Source organism: Antrostomus carolinensis, unplaced genomic scaffold, assembly GCF_000700745.2.
Source record: "Antrostomus carolinensis isolate BGI_N321 unplaced genomic scaffold, ASM70074v2 scaffold6699, whole genome shotgun sequence".
In the NCBI taxonomy this organism is placed as follows: Eukaryota; Metazoa; Chordata; class Aves; order Caprimulgiformes; family Caprimulgidae; genus Antrostomus; species Antrostomus carolinensis.
The window spans coordinates 107,674-131,423 of NW_010336346.1; the positions used below are offsets into that span (position 1 = coordinate 107,674).

The window sequence follows — 23,750 nt, forward strand, 5'->3', positions numbered from 1 at the left end:
GTGGAATTTTTAAGTGGGTCAATTTTGTCTAGTCGATTTTTAAAATATTTGGAGAATTTGAGACCTAAAATATTAGTAAGATTCTAAATTGTCTTAGAAAGGATGAGACATCATTGGTCCATTTGTCTGACAAACCTAGAGGCAAATTATTTATTATATTTTTTAGTTTACTTTCTCATTTATATGAATCAACTCCACCATTCATACTAGTGATTAGACTCTTTGTTGCTATACCATACAAGTACCATACCATACCATACCTTCACTGGACCCACTAAAATAAAAAAGTCTTTAACCAAAAAACTCAGTGACATAACACAGAAAGGTTTTATAATAAGGTTTTTTCAATTTTGGGGCTTTTTTTAAGGTTGAGTAGGAATCATTTGGAAAAACTGCATTTGCAGCAGAGGAAAAAAAAAACTATTTCAGCCATGCAATAATATTATGTAGTGTTTAACAATCTGTTGTCTAACCAGTTTTGTTTAAGTTTGGGGTTGTTTGTTTTGAATAAAGAAAGCATAACAATTCTGACAGCAGTTTGGAAAAAAACATTTGGTAATGATTTTTCACATTGGAATAGGATTTGAGAAGATGAACTAGTAGGATGATACGGGAACAATAAGTTAGTTTGCAATACCCAGGAATTCTTAATTTATTTTTTCTAATGCAGTGGTGAATATTTCTATAATATTTTAAAGGTTGGGAAGAAAAGCAAAAATTCATATTTAGAGCCAAATTTTAGTATGTTACTACAAAATGACTACAGAGATATTCATGTTGCTGTGGGGTGGCATAAGGACAGAGAACACATCCACAGAGAACGTTTTTCAGAGCCTTCTTTGAACCTTGGTAAGGTAGATAGGAAATGATTCAGTAATCTACAGCCAGTTTTTCTCAGCACTTTGTGACATGACTAGAAAACTTAAATATAGCTGAAAAAATCTGTGACACTGCGCTGAAGCTTTCCCTGGTCAACATCAATTCCTTTCACAAGCTTACCATGGTAGGCTTTCAAATGATGACTTCATGAGAAAGCAGTAATTGTGGCACAAATTATGACAAATAGGGGACCTGAAACACGGTCTTATTTCTTGTGTAGGCTACTCTCAGCCTGAGCCAGTCAAGTAGGAAGAACAGGTTCCATGGTAGGAATGATCTCACCAAAAGTAGATTTTTCCATCTGAGCTAGTCAGCTTAGACTTCTCTTACAGTCAAGAGACACTTAGAGAGGAAGATTTGTCTTCTCCTCTAAGTGTCTAGCTCTTAGAGGAGAAGGCTCTAAATGCCTGTGATAGTTTGGATGGAATAGTACTTTAAACTTGTGTCTGCTTCTCTCCACTGGTTATAGAAAGAGCTAGGTGGGACCAGCGTAGAAACAGATGCCCAAATGCCTGAGCCCCTCACTAAAAGGAGGACATGGAGGTGCTGGTGCCTGTCCAGAGAACGGCAACGGAGCTGGTGAAGGGTCTGGAGCACGTGTCTTATGAGGAGGAGCTGAGGGAACCGGGGTTGTTTAGCCTGGAGTTTTCTCCAAACAGGAGGCTCAGGGGAGACCTTGTTGCTCTCTACAACTACCTGAAAGGAGGGTGTGGAGAGGTGGAGACCGGTCTCTTCTCCCAAGTAACAAGTGACAGGATGAGAGGAAATGGCCTCAAGTTGCACCAAGGGAAGTTTAGATTGGATATTAGGAAGAATTTCTTTACTGAAAGGGTTATCGGGTATTGGAACAGGTTGCCTAGGACAGTGGTATAGTCTCCATCCCCGAAGGTATTTAAGTGTTGTCTAGACATAGTGCTTAGGGACATGGGTTAGTCAGGGTATAGGGGACTTGTCAGTGTGAGGTTAACAACTGGACTTGGTGATCTTGCAGGTCTTTTCCAGTTGAGGCAATTCTGTGATTCTGTTTGGGTATTTCTGTGGCAGGACATAGTGGGTGAGGCTTTTACTCTAGCACTGTAAATACTGGCCAGCACAACAGAGCTGGTGAGGAGACAGGGCAAGAAATCTGCACCTAAACATGGTTGATGGAGGTTGCTTCCTTCTGGAGAAAAGGTGGATGGGGACTGTTGGAATGAACTGAGACTCCGAGTTATGGTTTTCTGGTCCTGAGGTCGTCAAAGCCTACACTTTAACCCCTCATTGCTGCAGATTTACATTTTACTGGTCCTAGATCATGTCCACTTAAGAGAATAATGCACCCCAGTCAAAGAGAGAGCTCATTTTACTCACCCAGGATCAGAACTTTCATATAATACAATTCCTAATATACATGATAGGATAAATAGAGAAATATAGCTATTATTGAAACTGTAATTAAATACAATGGAGAAAGAAAAATAAATTAAAATACCCCAAAACATATATATCTTATAATGATCAAAGCCCAAATGGAAAAGAGCAAGTCTGGCAAACTCTTCTGTAGTCAAATAGCTGTTCAGAGATCTGCATAATACCAAGAGAACATTCTGATGTCCTTGTATTGTATTGAGATACATCAGTATGTGTCAGTTAAGCCGTTGGAAAGAAGAGCATGTATAGATATACGTATCTATATATATGTGCAGATAGTTTTCCTTTTGAAGAATTCAGATTAACATCTGGTGCAAAGAAATTGACCTAAATTTCTATATCATATCAACAGTAGTCTAAAAATATTTCAAAGAGTAAAAAAAAGCAACAAAAAAACCCCAAAACAGGTAACCAGGGTATTGAATTTTCTATTAATTGTGGGTTGGGTTTTTGGGTTGGTTTTTTTTTTGTACTTTATAATCCGTTCACAGATTATCTGATAAACTTTAATCTTAGAAGTCTTCAAGATATGGGAGTTTTTTCCCATTGTGATGTCAGAACTGATCAGATCTGATTGTTACAAAGATCCCACTAAGGAATTTAGCACTAATTGTTAAAAGATGTCCGTGCTTAAAAAAAAATTAGGCCAGTGATTGTAACCATGCTGTTAATTTCATGTATTGTTCAGAACATGATTCAATTGTGGGAATCAGGTGTACTTTCTTGATTAAAAATGCATTGAGGAGCTGTAGTTTTTTTCAGTGTTGCAGAATCTTCTGAGCTGTAAGTGAAACCATTGAGAGTGGGAAGGGTTAATTGTATGGGAAGCCTTGTATTCAAATACTTCTTGTATACAAAATATATGTCATGCTAGAAAATATTCTATTGTCAATCCAAATAGAACACAAACTAAAATGAGATAATTGGGAAGGTACCCATAAAGTCGGCCTGAATATATTATCACAAGTATATGTGAGATAATATTTGTTTTAAAAAGATTCTATGGCACTGTAAACTCAGTCTCATTAGAGACTGCATTTAAAAGGCTTATAAAGTTACTCATTAATGTTATCTTGTTGTATCTCCACAGCTTTTTCATTAAAGAAAATTCAGCAGAAAGCATTTTCTCCTGATAGCAGGAACCAATTTGCAATAAATGTTCTGGAAACCACTAGGGAAGCCATTACTGAGGTCTAATAAAAACAGACAAGCGTAACTTGTTCTATATTTTTGTTTCAATCACATACAGATGAGACCCCGCTCTCCACACCAACCGCAAGAGACAGCCTTGACAAACTTTCTCTAACTGGGCATGGGCAACCACTACCTCCGGGTTTTCCATCTCCTTTTCTATTCCCTGATGGATTGTCCTCCATAGAGACCCTTCTGACTAACATCCAGGTAGGCCTTTCTGTAGATCAGCTTAAAGGGATGGAGAGGAGCCAGTTGCAGATTTGTCTAAATTAATATAACCGTTCTAGCTTAGTCAGTTCATAGGATTATTTGGATCAACTAATTTACTGAAAGTTCTAGTAATTTAGGTTGTAAAGAAACCACAACAAACATGAATTTAAAAACTGTCAGATACAGTACATAAAAATACAGATTGTATATTAAACCACAGAGGAAAATTCGATGAAAATTACATTGGTGTGTTTAACATTTGTCTTAAATGCTCTTTTTATTATAGGTTAATGTAATGTATCTTACTGTTTAACTGTATTTCATTTACTAAGCAGAGAAACATTTCTTTAATAAATAGTTATTTTAAATTGCTGGAGTGCCAAGGTGGAAATGATATTTAAAGTGATTTGAAATGTGTTGCCCATAAAAGCATTCGCAAAAAGCAGTTCTTTTGTAAATAAGCTCATTTCATTTAAAGTACTGTCTTCAAAGAAGAGACTTCAAAGGATATTACCAAATTTTCTGCGGATTTCCTATTCGGTAGTCATGATGTCTATTGTGTGTACAGTGCAGACTGGTTCAAGTTATTATTTAAGGTATACTCTAGCATGTAGCTTGGAGCCAAGATGATAGTGTTTCATATTAGAATGAGATTTGTTTTGTCCACAAATGCAGGGATCGTGTTCCCCTATGCAGCTTTTGGAACAATATGGTTGTATGTTGCATGCAGAATTAAAATGATAGTGCAGGAAATAAAGAAGCCATGCTGTACTCATTCTAGATAAGCCTCATCTGTGCAACTACTAACTTCCAATATATTTGTCGCAATATTTTTCCCTGCTTATTCCTGCAAGTATGTAAAATCAATTGTATTCTATTCAGCAAAGGCTTTGACAGAGCAGGGCCAAATCCTACTCACTTTACTTTTCTTAGGCAATCTCATTAGAGTTTATTGCACTTCAGAGTTGTTTTGTGAAAAGTATGTGATCCATCATTGGTGATGTTTTGAGATCTAATAATGAAAAAAATACTGCTATTTAAGGATTGAATGTTGCTGTATTTCTTGGTCTGAAAGAACATATTTGTGTTTGCTTTTTGTGGTTCTGAGACTTGGGATCTTAAATATTTAAATCATAAACCAAGGTAATTCTACAACAGTTAGCATTCTTCTAACAGATCTGCTGCAGTCTGTAAAGAATGTGGTTTTTTTCTAAAGGAAGAAACACAGTTAGCAAAGTATGTAATGTTTTAGCTGTGCATGCATGTACAGGAAAGTTCTTAGTAATTTTTTTGACAAATGTGTGCACTCAGTGTCTCTAGACAGCAACCTAACGAGCAAAGCATTCAGCATCAACAGGTTAGCTAATCTTGTGATTGAATATGAGAGTGCTGCACTACTTCAGGATAAATGACCAGGATTAATTTGCCAAGAATGCATTCAGTATTGTTTTACAGAAAATGTGTATGTGAAATTGAATCATTGTTTTGGGGTTTTTTTTAAATGCATTCAGTATTGTTTTACAGAAAATGTGAATGTGAAATTCAGTCATTGGGGTTTTTTTTAAAAAACTCAAACACCCTAATCTTACCTGGACTGAAGAGCTAAAATAAAAGCCAGCATCGTAAAGAAACCAGAGATTTCTTTATGCCTTCTCTCATTGTGTTTTTGTACTTACTGCTCCTTACCTTGAGGTTCCACATCATGAAGAAACATCTGTCAGGGTAAAGAGGTGGGACATAAGTCCTTTTGGATTTTTTTCAGTATATCCCCACATAGCATTATATGGTTTCCACAGATCTCTGGGAATCCTGTCATATACTATCAAGGCATTTTTCCCCCCATAGATTTAATCTCTATCAGTACAACATTACAAAACTATTTCATAAAAAAAGAATAATAATTTTTTAAAAATAAAAAGGTAGCTTGATTTTCCCATCTGTATAAAGTATTCTCTTTAAAGTTATGTATTTTCTTTAAAACAGTAGAGTCTATTACAATAACCTGTGCGCAATAATGTTAGTTTCTCTAATCAATGCCATTTAAAATTATTACCATATTCATTAATTTTTGCAATGAGAGGGGGATACCCCAGGCCCACAAATGTGTCAGATACTGTGATACTGACACTTTCAGAACTGAGTTTTAGGTATTTGACTACAAGTCTGAACTTTCTAATGGGATTTGTGGAAAGAGGAAATTCTGTACTATGGTCCCTGCTTGCAATATTATTTGTGACTTTGCTAAGAAATGCATAAGCACTACCTGAAACCCATGATGTGTTTAGTACATGAGTCAGAAGGACTCTTGTCAATAGGTAAATTCCTCTTTCCTCTCCTTTGGTCCAGATAAATTTTGCATCCCTTCCAGTACAGAGGTGTGGATTCAAAAGGGCGGTGAAGCAGTAAGTTCCCTCACCATTCGCTTGTTGCAGCTTTGCAAGCAATGGAGCAGATTTAACTTTCTAGGAAAGATCATCTGACCTACAGTCCATTCCCTGCCTCCAGTACGAAGGTGCTTTTGAAACAGAAAATAACAGAAATCTAGCGGAAGGCTAGATGAGTGGTTTTTGTAAATGCTGTTGTTTTTTCCACAGAGTCATGCATGATGAAAATACAGATGTGTCCTTTCACATAAAGAGTATATGTCTGCTTGTGAGATGCAGGTGCACATCTTTGTTAGGTCACGGCACAGGATGCATGCACAATCTGCACATGTGGTGGTGGAGGTTGCCTATATTTTAGGGATAAGGTGGTCACATGAATACATAGGCAAGCAGCCTCTGGCTACACCAGTGTGCATGGATGTGATGGTAGATATCTGTGCTGTGATCCCCTTGTGTATATTCAGCTGTGTGAGGTGTAGCATCCGGAGGATCTGTGTAATATAGACAGTGAGTGCCTCCAGAAGAGGTTGTAGAGCCTGGTTTAAAATAGAACAGGATTAGGCTACTGTATGGGCACAAGGAGCTCCAATTTTGACCTTTGTCAGGGTAGGGAGTATCCTAAACCTTGCCATGGGGACAGTGCTTTTGGGTACGTGAGCAAAAATTTCTAAACACTTTTGATATTTGAAAACAAAATGTGCTAGAAGTCTTGCAGATGCTGAAGGCCTTAGGTGATTGAACTTGGTGCCTAACTCTACATCCATTTTAGAAGTCTGAGTCATCCTTTTAAACTGACCACTAAACACAAGTGAGTTTGTGTCTTCCATCCATACTAAAATTAAATGGATAGCCCATAATAGCTAATTCATAATTTTAGGCAAAGGTTATACAAGCTTATTTGCTATTGCTGTCACCAGGGGCTGCTAGTTAGGTTTATTTCCTTTTCTATACCATATATATGTTTTTCTTACTTTTCCATAAATACTTATTGAAACAAAAATACCATGTTTAATTATTTGTACATGTAGAGAGCAGATAATAACGAGGTACAGTACACAGAACAACCAATGTTTGTTTCTTGTTGGGGACTGCTGAAATGGAAATAATAAACTATAACAAAATATAATTAAACAAGTACACACATAAAAAAAGAAATGAGACTGGGGACATATTTTCTTATTCAGGTGTATATCTGCACATCTAAAAGGAAGAGAAAATAAACTTCCCCAGAGAGCTTAAATTAAGTGATATGTCTGTTTCTTCCCAGTGTGTATTTGTTGATTTCTTCCAGATTAAATGCTGGAAGTCTCTGTGCAGCTGCAGGACGGATGAAGGGTGATGGAAGGTGGGTCACAGCAAAATGCTGTGTGGGTGCTAGTGAGAAGGCTAAAGATGTTTCCGTACCCCTCACATAAATTCACCTTTTTGAGTCATGACCTGATTATGCTGAAGCTTGTTACAGCCAAAGTCTTTCATGATAGTGCAATATTCTTGGGTAACAGCAATGTTCTTTTTTTTAGATTCTAGACTCAGATTTTAGTGTCTGAGTTTCCATTAATATCTAAGGGATTAATTAGTTGCACCCTGATAGCTATATTTTTCTATCAAGACTGTATTGTATGGACACAGTCTTGCTGCTAAGTGTTTTGCAAAAGATATGTAAGGTAAGTAGCAAGTATCCCATTGATATTAATAAAAGAAATGCATGATTACAAACTAAATTCCCCTCTGAAAACAAAGCAAACTACTGGCTTTATTGCTGTGAGTCTCTTGCACTGTTACCATCTCCGACTAAATACACAAAAGAAAAATATTGCGAACACTGGATAAAGTAAAAATCACAGCTTTGCTTCATGTCATTCTGTCTACTGCTAAAATTCAAGACAATTTTTAGTTTTCACAGAAAGTGTTAATGGAAAAATATAGTTTATACTTGTGCAATATGCCTTTGCCTGTGATGAAGGTACTCAATCTGAGATATTACAAAAATGTCTTTCTGGAGTCATCGGTAGAGATAGTCAAGCTGTATTATCTTACCTTGCTTATGTTACTAAGTCAGTAGTCAGTTACAAATAGCAAATATGCAAAAATTCACCCGTGAAGTGAACTTAAAATGTATGTATTGATTTTTTTGCAAACCTTTCACTAGATAGTTTTAATGATAAGAGCATACAAATGATATATAATTTCCTGACTTAAAGAGGAGCAATGTTATTTGAAAGTGTTTTCACCATGAATAGCTAACATTGCAAAAGGAAGCCCCTGAGCTACAAATCTCTGGAAGCTGGGCGGTTTGACTAAGAAAGTGTCATTGTGTGCATGTCTTGTTCTTCTAGTTTTCCTTTTTCGCTCACTGTGGGCAGTTGTTGGAAACAGGTTATGACCTTCTAGACAGACCACTGGAGTAGCTAGTAAGGCCGTTTTGATGTCACATATAACTGTGTAGCTGACTAAATTATGTTAGGTAGAACTCACTGTAGCCTTTAGCTAGAAAGAGAAAGAGAAAGAGCTGCTATATACTTTCCCTCCACTCCTTTCAAAATGGCCAACACATTATTTGCATTTTTTAAAAATAGTGATGGATAACACTGGCTATAAGGCTGAGTTGAGGTTTGATATATGTTTAATTTCTATAGGATCAGTAGACTGCCCTAATATGATGGTGTTTTCAGACACATTGGAGAATGGGAAGAAACACCAGCCATATATCAGCTTAACTTTTTATTTGGGAAATTTCTGAAAAATTTTTCAGTGGAAAATATTAAAACAACTGCATTAGAGTAAACAACGTAAATCAGTATGATCTATAAATCTGCAGGGGGAAAATGTCCTTTTTCAACATTATGTTGAAATAAAAAAAAAATTATTAACAGTGACACAGAGGGGAAGAATGGCATGCCATGTTTAAAGCCTGGCTCCAGATAGAGACATACTGTATTAAAAACAAATCTGGAACCTGAGCATGTTCACTACAATTATCATTATCCAGCCTACATAACATCTGACCTTCCCTAAAGGGAAATATTTTCTTTTTGTTAATGTCCTGTGTTGCACTGCATTTCCCATTGTCATTGGCAGCATATTGATTTAATATCAGGTTAGAGGATTAGCCATAGCAAATACAAGTTGGACATACTGTATTTTGTATAATCTTTTACAGCTGATCCACTGGGAGAATTAATAGAATTTCATGCAACTCTGAAATTACTATTCCCATTCCAAGGGGCACTGATGATTTTTAGATGCTGTACTTTTCAGCTGTTTTCCTCACCACCTTCTGCATTGAATACAGGGAGATATTGAATGTTTCCAGTATTTTTGCATTAGAGCTGTCATTGGCAGTAACAGCACTTTTGCATATGCATCAGTTTGGCTCTAGTGCAGATTTTTTTTCACATTGGACGCCTACTGATGTGCACTGATTTAACTTCTAAAAATGAAACTTAATTTTGTGTAGCTTATAAGTAGTCCCTAGTGGGTCTTGGCTACAAAAAGCTAATATTTTTCAGACATAATCAGCAGCAATAGGTAATGTACTACCATTAGCTATGTTAGCAGCAAGTATAAAAAAAGGAAGGGTTGGGGGAGGAAGTGTGGTGTAGAAATTCAACAGAAAATATAATATGCTTTTAGCAGCTTCGTACTTTGCAACAATTCTTAATATAAAATTACACACATCAGTGTAACACTCTAGTGTTATTCTCCATGTTTATTCATAACGATTGTTTCATATTTAAAGAACACCAAAATATTGTGTTTTGTCAGCCAAGGACAATAATAGTTTAATAGTAATTTATTTTAAACTGCTACTGATAATACAACCAATCAACACATTAAGTGGTGCCAACATTGGCATCTTGCTAAATAATCTCTAGGCTTTGCACTGAGAGTACATCTTTCAAAGATAAGTCAACAAGAGCAATCAGAGCAGAAAATTAGAATTTGGTATCTTAGAATTAAAATACAACTAAACTAAAGTTTTAATTGGGGTGATCTAAAAGGGCACTTGATGTAATGATCTCTTTCATTTGTTACTAATTGTTTGTTCCTGATGAAGAAGAAACATGCACATGAATGTAGTTGAATTGAGTAAAGATGGCAGTTGCTTTAGCAGCTCGATTTTATTGTTAAACAAGATGGATTATAAGAATTTTGGAGGGGTGTGTTTGCCGCTTTAAACTTACTCTACAATACACTTTTCATCAGCAAATAGTTTTAATGTAATGTCACTTTCTTAGTGATTTGGATGAATCAAATGTTCTAGTAAGTGATGAATTGGAGGAGATTAAAATACTCTAGAGTTTAAGCATAAACCACAAGCAGGTATTGGTAAACAACTCCTACTTCAATTTCTTACTATTTTAAGTGTATCCCGTACAGAAAACATAAAACATAGTTCATTATGATTGTAAAGGTAGAAAAATATGGTGGGGGAAGGGGACAGAATTCAGATGGATATTATATTTCAAAAAATAGATTGGAAAGGCTTTACAAATATTTCACATTGTATTTTACTTTGCATAAGTCTGTAGAGCTTTATATTTAGCTTTATGTGATTTTCTTTAGTAGTTATCCAGGTTTAACATTCAACACAAAATACCTTTGTGTTTTAGCTATTTTAGAATGCCATTTGGTTTTTTAAATAAAACTGCTAAAACTTTAAACATATTTGTAAGCACATTTGTTGTGTTACCATTGTTAGATATTTTCAAATGTGGTTCTGTACTTACGTAGCGTATATAATTTTGTTGACCATCTGGGCCTTGAGTCGGAAGGCGTTGAGTTCTTTCAACTCCTGTGAACTTTAATAGATTGAAGTATAATAGAGGTGTAAAGCAGTAAGCTCTGAATGAGACAACACTTGAGGCAACAATTTAGTTAAGAATGAGGATGAGGAGTACTGAAAATAACAGGCTGTGGAAACAGACTTAAAAGAGGACTTTGAAGGACACAAATTTCAAAGCAGGCATTGACATTGGGAAGACTAATGGGATAAATGTTCAGGCTAACACTCATGAAAAATACTTTTTCAGTTTCTGAAATATCATCCTGCTGGCTTCTTTTTCCATTCTTTTTTGGAGATATTTCAAGAAATTTTAGTGAAAAAAATATGCAATCCAGAATCCAATTTGGGGATTGTGCCTGAGGGGGGAGGAAGTTTACTTGGGAGTTTGGGGACATGATTTCATGTCTGCAATGTGGTTGTTCTGAAACTGGGTCTTGAGTGTGAACCTTTTATCTGTTAGCTGAGTGCTTCCCTAGCAGAGCTATTTGGGAGTACTCTTCAGTCTCTCTTGCTGGCATTGTTTTGCTTTATATCAGTAATTAAATCTCTGTTGGGTCAAATTATCTCTACAGTTAAGTTGTCAGGAGACTTGTCTAGAAGAGTTAGGTTCATAGCCATGGAGGTTCATATATGCATATCCATGCTTAATTATTTACTCTGTTATGATAGCTTCAAGAGGAGGGATTCAGGTATGACATAAGAGCCTGATGGCCAGGCTTCTGTAAAATGGAAAAGGAAATCTTTCCTCTTTTCGTGGTCATTTACTTCAGTTCCGTTTCTCCTTCTCTTTTTCATACCCCTGTCTCAGTGTCCTAACTATCTCGTTATTAGCTGTTCTGGTATTTTCCTGTTTCTTTGCAAAAAAAGAAGGAATTGTGAAGTTGAAATTCTCAGAAGACATTTAGAATAAGTTGAATCATTTTTTCCTGATATAATAACCACCAAAAAAAGTAGAGTTATTGCAACTATTCACGGTGAAGAAACTGAGAGATGATTGTGTTTTGTTCTCTACTGTGAGATAACAATTATACAAGGACAGAGAACAGAGGTGTCTTCCTGCTTTGTGACTGTCCTTATATTAGCATCCCAATAACCCTGTCTTTCTGGAAACTCTATGAAATATGAAAATATTTGAAAATTAGAATAATTAACAACAATAAGAAGCAAAATGGCAAGCCTTTAAAAAAGACTTTCTCCCTTTGGCAATTTTCATTGGCTTGACTTGTGCTAGAGATTGAGTTTGCCATTCTGGGGATGTTGTGAGACTTTTTTAATGGGACAGATTTGTGTTTTGGACGTAGGCAAGTGCCTGATGTAGGCTTGTCTCTTTTATCTCTTACAAGGAATAAACCTATCCCTATAACTTTTTCACATTAGTTATGTGTACAGTCAAAGGTGAGTTTGAGTTCTCTTGACTCCCAGCTTTTTACAGATTTTTGCCCACCTGTTAAAATTAATTCCAGTAAAAATCTGCTGTTGGTAACTGAGAGGCTTTGACCCAGTGACGGGATTATTTTGTTTGTAAAATTTCACATGACTAATCAAGGAAAATTAACAGAAGTTATTTATTATGTCAGCTGTTCTAACATTCTTCAAACATTGTCCAACTTTGTCTTCGAACAGGGTCTACTAAAGGTTGCTATAGACAATGCCAGAGCTCAAGAGAAACAGGTCCAACTGGAAAAGACAGAACTGAAGATGGAGCTCTTCAGGGAACGAGAACTGAGGGAAACACTTGAAAAACAGTTGGCTGTGGAGCAGAAGAACAGAGGTACATTAATTAAGCAGACATAAACACCTTGTAATTTATTTCCTTAGGAAACCTGATTTTTATCAAACACCTGTGTCTGATCAGAACTTTTCTCCCTTACGTCAAGTTATGTACAGGCAGACTGCAATGCACAAAGTTTTACAACCTGTCTGATTCTGCATAGGATCTTAATGAGATTTAGAACAAGGACTTTCCTTTTTCTCAACATTTTTCCTGAATATTACTTATTTCATCAGTTATACACAAAACAATTATAAATAACAGGTGTTTTTATGAACTTTGGCAGGTTGTGATCAGTATGAAAAAGGGTAGCTACTTAATAAAATTTGTATCAAATTTCAAAGTCTGCAAGGCTTTAAGTTGCTCTTGTCTCTATTCTTATGTGCTAGTGTCATATATTGCATATTTAGGTGAACTGTATGTAATAAATACAAAGATAATAGTAATATATAAGCACTATATAATGCATAGCAGATCGAACACATGTTTGTGGGAGGAACAGTTAAGGTTCTTCTTGATAAGGCAGTAGCATTAGTAGCAAGTGAAACATTAACGTCAGTCCACTGTAAAGCATATACATGTTAAAGATTTTTAAAGAATTTCATTGATAGTAAAGGTAAGGCAGTTTACAGTTCTTTGCATTAACTATTTGCATTACAAGCATGTTCCCATAGTTCTTTATGGGTCTATTTTTCTGTATATGTATGTCTTGCCCTTTAATAGCATCTAATTACTTTGCAAGGGTAGTTAACCTCTGGGGCTCACTTGCTATTTAGCACAGACTATGACAAGTCAGACATGTATTTTTGCAGGGCTAGAGTTAAAACTCTGTTCTTGTCCAGTTTAATTTTCTGGGAACCAGATAAATAGGGAGTCCAGAGAACACCTGAATTCACAACCAGCATCATTACACCTTTAACTAACATGCTAGCAGTAAGTACACAGTGTAATCCTTTTTCGTGCTTTCACCCATTAAAGGGTAGGACTGTCACGTCATTGATTTCCCTTTTTTAACTTCTGAGAATGCGTTTCTAAAGACAGTTATTATTAACAATTATCACAGCTGTGCAATGAATCATCCCTTTGTCCACATTTGGCCTGTTTTGCTCAGTGCAGATGCACTACTTACACTTTTAAAGTATTTTTGTAAAACAGCTTGGTTATTCTTCACATCCGTCTACCTCTGTGTCTCACAACTCCTCAAATATATAGTGCTTTTTAGAGTTATGCAATCGCATGCACAATAGAAAAGGCTGGGGGCAACCCATCTGATTTGAGTTTTACCATCTGAAAGTTAAGAACCTCATTTAATCATTGAATCATAGAATGGTATGTTTTGGAAGAGACTTTAAAGATCATCTAGTTCCAACCCCCCTGCCACAAGCAGGGACACTTTCCACTAGATCAGGTTGCTCAAAGCCTCTGACCACCCTCACAGTAAATAATTTCTTCCTAATATCTAATCTAAACCTACCTTCTTCCAGTTTAAAGCCATTTCCCCTTGTTCTATCAGTACCTGCCCTTGTAAAATGTCCCTCCCCAGCCTTCCTGTAGGTCCCCTTAAGATACTGGAAGGCCACTATAAGGTCTCCCCAGAGCCTTTTCCTCTCCAGGCTGAACATCCCCAACTCTCTCAACCTGTCCTCATAGGAGAGAAGCTCCAGCCCTCTGATCATCCTCGTGGCCCTCCTCTGGACTTGCTTCAGAAGGTCCATGTCCTTTTATGTTGGGGCCCCCAGATCTGGATGCGATATGCCAGATGGGGTCTCACAAGAGTGGAGTAGAGGGGCAGAATCCCCTCCCTCAACCTACTGGCCACGCTTCTCTTGAGGCAACCCAGGATACGGTTGGCCTTCTGGGCTGTGAGCATCCATTGCTGGCTCATGTTGAGCTACTTGTCCTCCAAGTCCTTCTCCTCAGGGCTGCTTTCGATCTCTGTGCTTGGGATTGCCCTGACCCCAGTGCAGGACCTCGTACTTGGCCTTGTTGAACTTCATGAGGTATGCATGGGCCCACCTCTCACCCTCCGGATGGCATCCCTTCCCTCCAGCGAGTCGACCAAATGACACAGCTTGGTGTCATCGGCAAACTTGCTGAGTGTGCACTCAATCCCACTGTCCATGTCGCTGACAAAGATGTTAAACAGCACTGGCCCCAATACTGACCCCGAGAGACACCTCTCATCACTGGTCTCCACTTGGACATCAAGCCATTGACCGCAACTCTTTGAATGTGACCATCCAGCTGATTCCTTACCCACCAAGTAGTTCATCAGTTCAGTCCATGTCTCTCTAACTTAGAGACAAGGATGTCATCCCGGACAGCGTCAAATGCCTTGCACAAGTCCAGGTAGATGACATCAGTCGCTCTTCCCTTATCCACCAATGCTGTAACTCCATCACAGAAAGCCACCAAATTGGTCAGGCATGTTTTGCCCTTGTTGAAACCATGTTGGCTGTCACCAATCACTTTGTCACTTCCCACGTGCCTTAGCATAGTTTCCAGGAGGATCTGCTCCATGATCTTGCCAGGCACAGGGATGAGACTGAGTGGCCTGTGGTTCGCCAGATCTTCCTTGCTCCCCTTTTTAAAAATCCAGGTTATTTTACTCCTTTTCTGGGCTGTGGCAACTTCACCAGACTGCCAAGACTTCTCAAATATGATGGATAGTGGTTTGGCAGTTTCATCTGCCAGTTCCCTCAGGACGCGTGTATGCCCCTCATCAGGTTGTGTGCACCTTCAGGTTCCTCAGATGGTCTCGAACCTGATCTTTAACAGTGGGTGGCTCTTCATTTTCCCAGTCCCTGCCTTTGCCTTCTGTGACTTGGAGGGTATGACTTGAGCACTTGTTGGTGAATACTGAGGCAAAGAAGTCATTGAATACCTCAGCCTTCTCCATATCCTGTGTGACTTCGTCTTCTGTTTTCTTCTGGAGGTGGCTTACATTTAAGTTAATATAAGTTCCCTTTCTGATCAATCGATTCATCTATCCTGTTCTCAGACAGGTAGGTGGAGTCAGTTACACTGTGGAGACTTCTTTCTCTTCCCTTTAACTCCAGATTGAGTATAGTTGACCAGACTGGACTAGGCAGATATGTTTTGAGCAGTCAAAATCAAAGCAAAACTAATTTCACTCTAAGTCGTATGTCAGGAAAGAGCATGGGATAGTCCCTCATTTTGTTCAGGGTACCGAAATAATTGACAGTGTTATTGTCAGCATGATGCATTACCTGCTTTATTATATGTATTCCGCTAATGATGATATTGCACTGGTAAAAGATTCACACCAAAGAGGAATGGATTTGAACACTTAATGGCAGTATGCAGTAAAGCAAATATAATAAGGATGGCTGTCTCTGCTAGTGGATACTTCTGTACAAAAGAAAGAAAAATAAAGAATTATTCTTTAAAATGAACAGATCCAAGTAGGAGAGAAAAAATAAGGCCAAACTGTAATTATTGTGAGAATCTACTCTTCCATTAAAGGTAAAAAAATACATAGGAGGCTTTACCTAGTAATAGTTTTCCAGATAGCAAGTGTCATGTCTTAAAGAAAGTTTCACATGTCTTAATGGAAGCATGAGCAAGATGGGAGAAGTGTAGCATATCCCTGTTAAGTTGAGAGATACCATATGAAAAAAATGAAATACACTTAAAAGCTACAGCATAGAAACATGAGTCACTGTGTCACATGCAGGTCAAAACCCATTAGGTGAATGGGATCTTCAGCATTAGGCAACATCTATCTTCTGCTCATCATGTTAACACAAGTCAAATATCTTTTTCTTTAGTGGCTACATCTGAATATTTTTGCTATTTTTTTGAACTTTGAATTCACTGCTGCTACTGTATGTTCTGCAGAGCTGCTTATTTACTGTACTGTTTCCTTCCTTCTTTGTAAATATTCCGATTAGTGATTCCTAAGGCTGTAGGGTATGTCTCATCAACTTGTGAAAGTAGGATAATATCTCTTCTGTGAGCAGCTACACAGTAAAGGCTTGCTAATTCTGGCTCTGACTGTTGTAGTCACATCTACAAGTCACATGTGTCAGCCATGATGACATTTTAATTCAGAAAGCAACATATGTTCCCTTCTCATTTATTGCTATAACTTTCAAAGTACTTATAATGAAAACATTAAAACTGTGGAGTGATTCAAAATGTATATAGTTTAGCCTTTGTATAGATACTAGATGTTCTTTGATAGTATAAGCTAATTAGTCTGTAAAGTGGTTGGTACTGTACAAAATAAGAAAGAAACAAAATTCCAAAGTCTTGGATGTAAATTATGTAGCTATTCTGACTACAGGGTATGTGCTTATTTTTATTTCATGCCTGGACAGTTCTATATAGCAACACAAAATATCCGAGATCACCGAAAAGGTGGTTAATAGTTATAACAATGATGGTACCCTTTAGAAGTTTCATTGTTTGCATTTTGTGAAAGATATCACCATAGACTACTGGAAATGGGGAGTATGAACTGGCAGAAGTATATTTTTACCTTTTCCAGCATTCATCCCTAGGCATGTACCAGAGGTAACTTTGGAGGGAGATACAGGGCTAGATAGATCTTGGCAGTCAAACCTAGTATCACCTAGTAGCTGGTTTTGGTAAGGATAATTCTTTTAGTGTGTGTAAAGAATTCTTTATTGAGTAGTTTAGTAGATAATTTGTTAGTGTCAAAATAACAAACTCTCCAGGAAGACCTTCTGAGAAATAAGCTTCTGAAATGCACATCCCTGAAAACTCTAAATGTGCAGTAGGAGAGATTATATACTCTACGACTTCACATGATTTCTTTCGAGGCTCACTTTGGCTTTTATTGAGTAGAAAAATTGGTTCTCATTATCCTTTTCCATCAGAAACGTAACCCATGATATGTTCCTTCAGTTAGGGATCAAGCAAGTCTTACTTTTGTGGCTGTAAGTCACTGGTAACATAGAAAAGAAAGTTGTGTTGAAGTTTCATCCCAATCTTTCAACCCTTTTCCTTGTAAAATTGGAACTGAAGAGATACAAGGAAAAAAAAAAATTCTAAATTAGGGCCTTCTAATGCTTTATTTTAAAATACTCCTTCCTTTCCTAGTGTTTTCCCTCTCATTTGACAAAGCAAAGTAATATTTACGTGGCTGTGGGATCCAGCACTGTAAAGGATTTGCTATGAGTTCTTCACGGTTAGTTGGCTGATGGGAGAGGAGCCAACAGAGAGCAAAAAAGAGAAATAGGAAAGACAAAAGAGAAGATGTGGATAAGAAATAAATATGGGAAATATGGCACCAAAAGGTTGGATGGCTTGCAGAAAGCAGTAGCTTGGAGGGGAGTTAGAAAGTTCAGGGCCTTTCCATAAGGAATGAGGACCACAGCAGGGTGGGGGCTGAGCTCCTCCTGCAGTCCCAGTACTCAGGCTGCTGAATCTCCTTCATGTGGGAGAGAAGCTGCAGGAAGATGAGAACTTCATCACTGTGTATAATACTAACTGTGTGCTATGGGCAATAACAAAATGGTGGACTTAATCCCAAAAAAACCATCTCACCTCCAGAGACAGAGGCATATCTACATCAGATGACACAAAAAATACATTTCATTGCTGGTTCTGAGGTTTTCTGATTTGGACAGTCAGAGATTCTCATCTGTTTTTTTTTTTTTTTTTTTTTTTAAAAAAAAAGCTATAGCTGAGCATCATCTACGGTTTTCAATAACATAGTGTGGAACAATAGCTCTCACAATATCCCAGTGTGATTCCAGCAAATTTCAAGTAATTTAAATTGATATTGTATAATTAATCAATTTATATGAACTGTTGCAGTTGTAGCATGTCTTGGGACTCTTCTCAGGAAAGGTAATCATGTAGCGAAGTTTCAGATCCAAGTTTGAGTATACTGATTTTCTTTTTTCCTAGCAATAATTCAGAAAAGGCTAAAGAAAGAAAAGAAGGCAAAGAGGAAATTGCAGGAAGCTCTTGAATTTGAGACTAAACGACGGGAGCAAGCAGAACAGACACTGAAACAGGCAACTTCAACAGATAGTCTCAGGGTCCTAAATGGTAAGAAAACAATTTTTCCCTCTGTGTCATTAACTTTCAATTTAAGTGCCAAAAGAAACTTGTTACGAAAATTTATACCATGATGGGAGAGAAGAAAAAGAAAAAATATTTTCCTTCCTTCATTAAAGTGATGCCTCTCTCTTTATTATTTTGTTACTTTATATAGTATGTGCAAATAAACTCACTGGAGAGAATGTCCAAAGTAGGACAATTTTATATTATTAGCTTGAAAAGTCAATTTTTTTTCTTCTTCTCCCCCTACCCCTCCACCCCCCTTATGCTTGAAAAATCTATTGCTCATTAATCTTCCTAGTCTAACAAAAAATTGTCCTGGCCTCCAGTCATTGTTCAACATTAAAAAAACTGACAAAGGTTGATTGTATTGTAATTCAGTTTTGGAGTAACAGGTTGTAAAAAGGGCTATAAGAATCAAATGAAATATGTGTCAGTCTTACCTTTCTATGTTTCTAGACTCTCTGACCCCAGAGATAGAAGCTGACCGCAGCGGGGGCAGAACAGATGCTGAAAGGACAATACAAGGTAGGAATTTGCAAAAGGCTATAAATCTAGATCTTGCTATATGAGTTTTTCCTCAGCTTTAGACTGCTATTCAAGCATGTAGCCTACCATCTGGGCCACATCAAAACAAGTTCAAACAAGGTCAAGTTCATCTTGCTTGTTTATAAGAGAGAGTACATTCTGTGCTGATAGATTTTCTTTAAATTAATAGGTCATTTCTGTTTATACAGAGCAATTAAAGAAGAATAATTAATTTGAAGCAATATTGGGTTGAGTCTCAGACATGCTGAATACAGTTTTTGTGAATGTGTATATTTAGATTTGAGATAACAATGTTTTTAAAGGTGTATATGAAACATTTTGAGCCTTTTAACTATACAAATGGGTAAACCTAATGGGTAACATTCAAGGCATGATGAGAATTTCATAACTAATATTGAGTGCAGTTACTGAAAGGTATGTTTCAATAAACTGCTCTGAGCATTAACGATAAATAATCTTTTTATTCCCTTCTTGGATTTTTCATTTACCATATTCCATTATTTACATTTTGAATCTGCTGAGTAAATTTATACAAGAAATAATAAAGTAAGCCATATTACTTTCCCTGTGAATCTAAATGCATATATATATATATATATGTATTGCAAGCACCAAGATATTAGTAAAGAACAGATTTTTAAGATCACATTTATATTATTATGTCTTCTCTAGTCAACAGGCTCAATCTACCTACAGGAATACTAAACAGTAAAAATAGCATTTGTTTTCAATTGTAAATGAAGGTGCATTTTTCAGACAAGAGCCTAAAATTATTAGCTCCAGTAATCACTCTCAATTGCCTTTATTTTGTATTTAGGAGTCAATCATCTTAACAGTATCATTTGACATCTTCTGTGTGTTATTTAATCACTTTTTCTAACTCCTAAAGAGTTGTTACTGGTGTGCCAGAAGGAGGCTGTAACAACAGAATAAGAAGTCAACAAGCTTTTAATGTATGAGCATATAAACAAATACAAAAGAGGCAATAAGTTCTTATGTAGGACAAACACATGTATGTAAATGAAAACATTTAGATTTGAAGCAAGTTATGTCTGCAAAGTCAGTAACTCAGAAGTTGGAGTATGCCAGATTCAACGTTGCCTGGGAAGTGGGTACATGTTATGAGGTTTGTTATTCCAGAGTCTTACTCTACTTCCCATAAAATATATGCTTTATTCAAAGCACCATTTGACGTAATTAGTAAGAAAGCAGTCATTATGTCAATATGTCCAATCATTTTGTTATATTGTTTGGTGCAAGACAGACTTCTAATTTCTAGGAAGGCCATTCTATCACACTAGCCACTGCAGTATCTGAGCTCTTTGCAAACATTAAGTATATTATCCTCAGAGCATTCCCACAAGGAAGTGAAGTTTGGAGTATTCCCATTTGAAAGCCAGGAAATAAACAGAAAGATTATGGTGACAAATTACTTAACTTTTGAGTAGCTAGGACCTATTTTTTCAGGATACTTTGTATTTTTGGCAGATGTATTCAGTGTATTTAAAATCACTGTTTCTGTTGAATTCAGTTTCATTTATAGGCTGAGATACCAAGCTGGATATTTATAAAATGAGCAACACATAATTACTGAGTATTTTGGAAGTATGTATTTTAAAGGACTTATCCCAAACTACATAGGAACAGTACTTCAGCTTTTTAAGCATGATAATCCATTCTTTTCCAGCTATCCTCTGCCTACTTATGCTCATTGGCATTTCTGCAACAAATGAAATCAAGGGCTTACAAGCAACATTTTCAGTAGTGGTGACCTTTCCTTGATTCATCTGTCTAAGGTGGTGCAAGGAAAAAAAAACAACCCACAGGTGATTATTTAGTTAAAGACTGGACCATAGTATATTCTGATCATGATATTGCAAAGGCAACCTTAATTCTGACATTTCCTGTCTCTACTTTGCAGTCTTAACATAAAATTTAAATAGGGGGTGTTTTTTTAAGGAAAAGGAAAAAAAAAAAAAGGCAAGAAATAGAGTTGCAATTTCTTATCTTTTAATATATTCAGCTTAATTGTCATACAACAGTTCAGAACTTTAGATCTACCACAATAAGTAAACCTACAACACAAATGTGACTGTAGGAGCTTACTGTGGTTGTGGATCAGCTACTATAGGCTGACAGGTTTCGGAAATAATTCAAGAAATAGTTAATGGCAGATGAGTAATGCTAAGTACCAGGACTCTGTTCACTTCAAACATCAGAAGGAGGATTCTCTTTCATTGTTAACTCCGTTTTCTCTGTGTCCCCCTAAGCACATATCACTGTATCTCTATGTCCCAGTTTTTCCTAATTTCTTCCTCCTCACTCCAATTCCAGATTTTGTCAGTGGCTGATCTCACTCATTCCTTGCTCTACATTATATTGTGTTGCTTGTTTCCTAACTTCACGTTCTTCCAATGTTCTCTTCTGAGCTCAGTTTCATGCCACCCTGATTATTTCTTTAATTACAAGCTCTTTCTTTTCTCAGTGAGCCCCAACCCCCTGTCTCTGTCTGACCCTTCTTCTTGCCTCCTCTTCTTGTCCAGCTATTTTGAGAGTCCATGCTGCATTGACATTCCCTGTTAGCAGCCTTTCCTGATTGGTCTGTATTGTCTGCTTCCACTCACCTACCTGTCAAGTTCATGTTCCCTACTGCTTTCAGTACATTCTGTTTCTTCTTCTGCAACTGTCTGGATATCAGGGAGAGGAGCACTGGGAGAAAAGCAAAGACAATTTCTCTGTACTTATCTCAATATTTAGCTTGGCAATTGTTTGCACAAATGAGGAGAGAGAGTTGCTTCATTCCTGCAGCACCAGGATAAACCATACTCTGTACAGATGGGCTCCTTGGAGAATTTAGTTGCAAAACTCTAGAAAAGCTTTCCAACGACCGAAACTGGGATTTTTCCAACACTTGTTTAAATTTTCCTTGGGGCAGCAAAGAACGTGTCTTTCCAATTGTGCAAAATTTAAATTGTGTCCTTACATTTTATCTGTAAATGATATTTTGTATACTCTAGTATGCACTCTAGAAGAATTATTGTATAGAATATACAATATATTCCATAATAAAGAATATAATACTATATCTTTCATGTTTCAGGTTCTGAGAAAAAATAGTTATTAGGGAAATAATTATGCCTTTCTTATTCCTCTCAAAAATATATCTGTATCTTGGTATCAAAGCATGTCTGGGGTAATAGTCTCTTTATCCACAATCAGTAATTTCTTTCAACCTAATGTATTAAGCATGCTATGCAGTTCTTCAACTAAGCAAACAAAAGTAGGAAAGCTGCAGTGTTCTGTGCGAAGTGAAATAATGGAAATACCAAGTCTAATTTCAGCACTTAAGAAAATATTATGCAAGGAAATAATAATTAAAAATAAAGATTTCTTCTACTATTTATTATAAGTAAAAGGATACTTGTCAAATTGAAGTTATATTTAATGTTGATATTTTAAACTATCACTTTTGTGAGTAAGGAATAGAACTAATTTAAGCATAGAAGATAATTGCATTTATTAATAAGGGGGGGTATGTGTTGTTCTATTTTTCATCATGTAGAACTCATTCAGATTCACTTAGTCCACAAGTCTTTTGTAAAGTGGGAGAAATGGTAAAAGGAAGTTTGAATATGCAACTATAAAAAGAAGCAATACAGTATCTTTTAGGGTTGGGTTTGGGGTTTTTTTGGATACTGGGCAGATAAGTTTTCTAGAATATCCATTAAATGCCAACAAATAATCATAATAAATAACCCAATTATGGGTCTCATATTTTTGAGCAGATACAAACAGATACTTACTTAGTAGGAACTGGTGTAGACACTGGTTTTAAATGTTTTCTTTCTTGCTTCTGTTTAAAATAATAATAAAGCAGATTATCCTCTTCTCCATACATATTGTAGGTTCACTAGATGCCTATGCCTAGCTCCCAATCCGGTTTCCCAAGACCCCCTCATCCCACACAAAAAGGTACCATACAAAGATAATGTTTGACTTTTATATACTGTTTTGTTACCAGACCTCTTACTAAGCACTACAACAATGACATTTATTGCCTCTACTTTCTTATTTCCATTGCCTTTTTCTTCCCCATCTGGTTACTTACTATGTATTTGTCTGCCTACATTATTAATTTTTCTTTTTCTCTATACATCCCACATTCCCAATTTTCTTTCTCCCAGTAGTTTCCCTCCCAAGTCTTGAACATTCATCTTCATTCCATTTAAACACCACTCCCTTTACACATTATCTAAACGCCTCTAAAAATGTCTTCCCCATTGACCATTCTTTTCATACAGTGTCCCTGTCATGTCTTCTTTTTCCCAAATTGCTCCCAAATTGTTTTGTGCTTTTCTCCCAAAGCTATCCTGATAAGAACAGGAAGCCTAATCAATTTTTTTCTCTCTCATGCTGCTATTTTGTTTGTCTTTCTTCCTTATTTCCTAGCGATTGCCTCAGTCTGTACCTTTTCTACTTTCTTCCAATTAATTTCCAATTTCTACTTGCC

At 36.7% G+C, this 23,750-nt stretch overlaps 1 protein-coding gene across 1 annotated transcript in view; it reads left to right on the forward strand.

The window, feature by feature from the left end:
• DACH1 (dachshund family transcription factor 1) overlaps positions 1-23,214 on the forward strand; it is a gene marked incomplete at its 5' end in the record, with an annotated part of 91,929 nt that extends 68,715 nt beyond the window's left edge. Inside the window, 5 exons of the mRNA XM_010174809.1 lie at positions 3,539-3,690; positions 12,487-12,634; positions 18,536-18,679; positions 19,151-19,219; positions 23,146-23,214. Coding sequence (XP_010173111.1) covers positions 3,539-3,690; positions 12,487-12,634; positions 18,536-18,679; positions 19,151-19,219; positions 23,146-23,168 — 536 coding nt within the window. The remainder of the gene's footprint in view (positions 1-3,538; positions 3,691-12,486; positions 12,635-18,535; positions 18,680-19,150; positions 19,220-23,145) is intronic.
• Positions 23,215-23,750: the final 536 nt, after the last annotated feature.